The following is a 5,000-nucleotide window of genomic DNA, read 5'->3' as shown; positions in this document are numbered from 1 at the left end:
AGGGGAGCCGCACTGAGAGGAAACAGCAGGGTAAAATCAGATTCATCTCCAGAATGAGGTCTGGATTGGTCTCTCGTGTGAAGTCCGCCTCCGTCTGGACTCAAACGTCCTCAGAACCAGAACAACATGTGGCTGATTTTCACACACGGGGGAGAAACGTCTCAGATCTGAGTACAACAAAGACGTCAGGCTGAGTCCTGACGTCAACCGTGTTTATGAGAACCATGAACACACACACACACTCACAGATTATCAGAGTCAAACTTCATTCATACACATTTAATCTGCTTTTACTTCACAACGACATTTAAACCAGGTTTAATCCACAAACTACAACAACATTACAACAACAACAACTGTACAGAAGCAAAGAAAATAATCTCATTTAAAACCAAAGTAAACGTCTGGATAATGTATGTAACTGTTTCCATGGTAACGCTCTGAAAATCATGTGTGTGTGTGTAATCTGGTTTTAATATGATCCTCCGTTGTTGTTTTTAAATCTATAATCTGTTTTCACGCGTGTCATCTGTTTTATTATTTCAGTAATGTCACATTTTTATGATTATATAATCTAGCACTGTTTACTTATGGAATCAGTTTTTTAATCTGATGTTGTCTTTTTCTTAATGTTTGATCTGATATATAAATATATAATCTGGTGCTGCCTTCTTCTGTAATCTGATTTTGTCAATTTATGTATTTACGTAATCTGTGTTCCTAATTTGGTATTGTGATTTTTAACATGTCGTCAGTTTTTTTTCAGGTATGTAATCTGGTAATGTCTGTTTTTTTAGATTTATTCTGATTTGCAAGTATATAATCTGGTTCTGTTTTTTATGTAATCTGTTTTTTTTTTGGGTATGTAATCTGGTAATGTCTGTTTTTTTAAGTATTGTTTTTTATGTAATCTTTTATGATCAGATTTAGTTGATTTCAATGTTTAACATCTTTTTTTAATTATGTAATCTGTAATCTGTAATATTTTCAGTTTGTTATTTCTTGTGTACAGTTTTTAACCTGGACTGGATTAAAGCAAACACAAATATGAATTTCAAAGAGGAAAAAATGTAAAGATATTTTTCAAATGAAGACAAAAATCTTAAATAAACTTAAAAATATCATGAAGTCAGTTTTTGAGATGATGAGGTCACATGACCAGTGATGAAGAGTGAAAACATTCAAATATAACATGATGGTTTACTGAGGCTCCACAGCGCCACCCACTGGCCGCTTCACTGCTGCTGTCCTCAGTCACGTCATCACGTGTCATCACGTGTCATCACGTGTCATCACGTGTCATCACATGTCATCACGTGTCCGATCTTCTTGCAACGTTTTCACGGAAACGGAAATCTTTAACCAGACGTTTGATGAGGATGATGATGATGAGGATGATGATGATGAGGATGATGATGATGAGGATGATGATGATGAGGATGATGATGATGATGATGATGATGATGATGAAGATGAAGATGGTGGAGGTTTTTACCCATATTTGTGATGACATGAAAAAAGACATGAACGATCTGCAGGAATACACTGATGTTTCTACATGTAAGTCATTATGTCATTTATTGTCATTGTGACTTCATGTTGTCATTTCATGTGATTTCATGTTGTCATTTCATGTGATTTCATGTTGTCATTTCATGTCCTATGTTACTTCTTGTCTGCTGCTGTTGTTTCTGATGATGACGATGATGATGATGGACTCTGATCCGAGCAGGTTTGACCGGTTCTGTGAGCATCCCAAGGGCTACAGCCAGATCATCTGTGAGGTCAGCTGTGAGGTCAGCTGTGAGGGCGGTACCACAGGTCCAAACCGTCCCTCCCAGCAGAACCTCTGGTCCTCTGAGACGAGTTCCTGACCCAACAATCAACGGAAAACTCTCTGGATTGTTTTACATCAATGTTTTGAGGCCAAGAAAAAAGTGTCTGGAGTGTTGTGGGCGTGGGCGTGGGCGGGGGGCGGAGCCAGTGGTGGCGGCGCCTCAGCTGCACTCCTCACAGTTGCAGGCGAGGATGTACCTGTAGGTGGCGGTGATGCGCGTCCCGCCGCTGCAGCGCAGCCTCACGGCCTTCAGTTTAGACGTGTGAGGGCGGCAGCAGGAGCACGTGCTCTTAAAGGGCTGTTTGAGGACGGAACTGAAGGAGATGAGCGGGTCAGAGCGAGTGGTGTGACTGCAGTGACCCTCACAGCGCGCCAGCAGAACCATCTGTAACACAACACAACACAACACAGGGTCAGAGCGAGTGGTGTGACTGCAGTGACCCTCACAGCGCGCCAGCAGAACCATCTGTAACACAACACAACACAACACAACACAACACAGGGTCAGAGCGAGTGGTGTGACTGCAGTGACCCTCACAGCGCGCCAGCAGAACCATCTGTAACACAACACAACACAACACAACACAACACAGGGTCAGAGCGAGTGGTGTGACTGCAGTGACCCTCACAGCGCGCCAGCAGAACCATCTGTAACACAACACAACACAACACAACACAACACAACACAGGGTCAGAGCGAGTGGTGTGACTGCAGTGACCCTCACAGCGCGCCAGCAGAACCATCTGTAACACAACACAACACAACACAACACAACACAGGGTCAGAGCGAGTGGTGTGACTGCAGTGACCCTCACAGCGCGCCAGCAGAACCATCTGTAACACAACACAACACAACACAACACAACACAGGGTCAGAGCGAGTGGTGTGACTGCAGTGACCCTCACAGCGCGCCAGCAGAACCATCTGTAACACAACACAACACAACACAACACAACACAGGGTCAGAGCGAGTGGTGTGACTGCAGTGACCCTCACAGCGCGCCAGCAGAACCATCTGTAACACAACACAACACAACACAACACAACACAGGGTCAGAGCGAGTGGTGTGACTGCAGTGACCCTCACAGCGCGCCAGCAGAACCATCTGTAACACAACACAACACAACACAACACAACACAGGGTCAGAGCGAGTGGTGTGACTGCAGTGACCCTCACAGCGCGCCAGCAGAACCATCTGTAACACAACACAACACAACACAACACAACACAGGGTCAGAGCGAGTGGTGTGACTGCAGTGACCCTCACAGCGCGCCAGCAGAACCATCTGTAACACAACACAACACAACACAACACAACACAGGGTCAGAGCGAGTGGTGTGACTGCAGTGACCCTCACAGCGCGCCAGCAGAACCATCTGTAACACAACACAACACAACACAACACAACACAGGGTCATGTCATATTTCACGTCATTTCATGTCACATGTCATTTTAATGTCACATGTCATTTCATGTCATCATGTCATTTTAATGTCACATGTCATTTCATGTCACATGTCATTTTAATGTCACATGTCATTTCATGTCGTCATGTCATATTTCACGTCATTTCATGTCACATGTCATTTTAATGTCACATGTCATTTCATGTCGTCATGTCATTTTAATGTCACATGTCATTTCATGTCACATGTCATTTTAATGTCACATGTCATTTCATGTCGTCATGTCATTTCATGTTACATGTCATTTCATGTCACATGTCATTTTACTGTCACATGTCATTTCATGTCACATGTCATTTCATGTCGTCATGTCATTTTAATGTCACATGTCATTTCATGTCGTCATGTCATTTTAATGTCACATGTCATTTTATGTCACGTCATTTCATGTCGTCATGTCACATGTTGATCATGTGATATCAAGTGTCCACTGTCTTAAATGTTATACCATGCAAAGTCATGTCATGTTTTCATGTTTTCATGTTTTCATGTTGTCATGTTATGTCGTGTAACTTCATGATGTCATAAATCATGTGATGTCATGATTCCAGTTTCATGAACTGTCTTTTTAAATGTGTCATAGAAATAATTTAGGCTTTAATCCAGAGCCACAGATTCTGAACACTGTTCTGTATGTGATCACACACACACACACACACACATTCCTGTCACCTCCCTAAACAGACTCCTGTGTCATGTCCTGCTGTCAGCTGCTGTGTGTCGCCACCGCGGACTCACTGTGACCTAAGCCTGTCTGTGACCGTGACACACACACACACACACACACACACACACACACACACACACACACACACACACACACGTGTTGTCGCCACTTTAAGTCCATTTGTCTTTGTCCAGGCTGAGGATTCTCGTCTGTCACCACCTCCTCAACCACGTAAAAAAAAACCCTCAGACACAAAAGAACCTGAAAGTGAGTGTGTGTGTGTGTGTGTGTGTGTGTGAGATCTCACCTTGGAGTTACACTTGTATATCGGGTGAGTGATCGTCTCCACAAAATGGTGCCTCATGCATCTCTGCGGGTCTGAGTCTCCCGGGTAGGTGTGTCCTTTATCACTGGCCTTGTTGCTGCTGGCCGACTGCACCACGCCCAGCAGGGGGCAGCACATCAGGACCAGCAGCAGACCTGACGGGGGGCCCGCACAGGTGGGCGGTTTCATGACGGGGCCACGTCGACTCTGCGCTTCCCTAAAGGTTCACTTCCCCTGTGTTTCAGGATCTCGTCTTTGTTTACGTCTTTGTTTACGTCTCTGTTTACGTCACTGTTTACGTCACTGTTTACGTCTTTGTTTACGTCTCTTTTTACGTCTATGTTTACGTCTCTGTTCACGTCTTTGTCTACGTTTTTGTTTACGTCTATGTTTACATCTATGTTTACGTCTATGTTTACGTCTCTGTTTACGTCTTTGTCTACGTTTTTGTTTACGTCTATGTTTACATCTCTGTTCACGTCTTTGATCACGTCTTTGTTTACGTCTCTGTTTACGTCTCTGTTTGCGTCTTTGTTTGCGTCTTTGTTTACGCCTTTGTTTTCGTCTTTGATTTCGTCTTTGTTTTCGTCTTTGTTCACGTCTTTGTTTACGTCTTTGTTTACGTCTTTTATCACGTCTTTGTTTACGTCTCTGTTTACACCTTTGTTTACGTCTTTGTTTACGTCTTTTATCACGTCT

At 43.5% G+C, this 5,000-nt stretch overlaps 1 protein-coding gene across 1 annotated transcript; it reads right to left on the bottom strand.

Moving 5' to 3' along the window:
- Nucleotides 1–346: 346 nt before the first annotated feature.
- Nucleotides 347–4,496, bottom strand: ndp (norrin cystine knot growth factor NDP). Its single transcript, XM_058623286.1, has 2 exons — nt 4,284–4,496; nt 347–2,222 (listed from the first exon to the last, which is right to left on the bottom strand). Exons 1-2 carry the CDS (start codon nt 4,488–4,490, stop codon nt 1,998–2,000), a joined length of 432 nt encoding a protein of 143 aa, XP_058479269.1. The 5' UTR covers nt 4,491–4,496; the 3' UTR covers nt 347–1,997.
- Nucleotides 4,497–5,000: the final 504 nt, after the last annotated feature.

Source organism: Solea solea, chromosome 2 (genome assembly GCF_958295425.1).
Source record: "Solea solea chromosome 2, fSolSol10.1, whole genome shotgun sequence".
In the NCBI taxonomy this organism is placed as follows: Eukaryota; Metazoa; Chordata; class Actinopteri; order Pleuronectiformes; family Soleidae; genus Solea; species Solea solea.
This window is presented reverse-complemented; position numbering and strand designations above follow the sequence as displayed.

Excerpts from the sequence above, each read along its gene's own strand:
- ndp (XM_058623286.1), bottom strand. The coding sequence starts at position 4,490 with ATGAAACCGCCCACCTGTGCGGGCCCCCCGTCAGGTCTGCTGCTGGTC. Across the intron at positions 2,223-4,283 it reads TATACAAGTGTAACTCCAAG|ATGGTTCTGCTGGCGCGCTG; the intron begins GTGAGATCTCAC and ends GTTGTGTTACAG.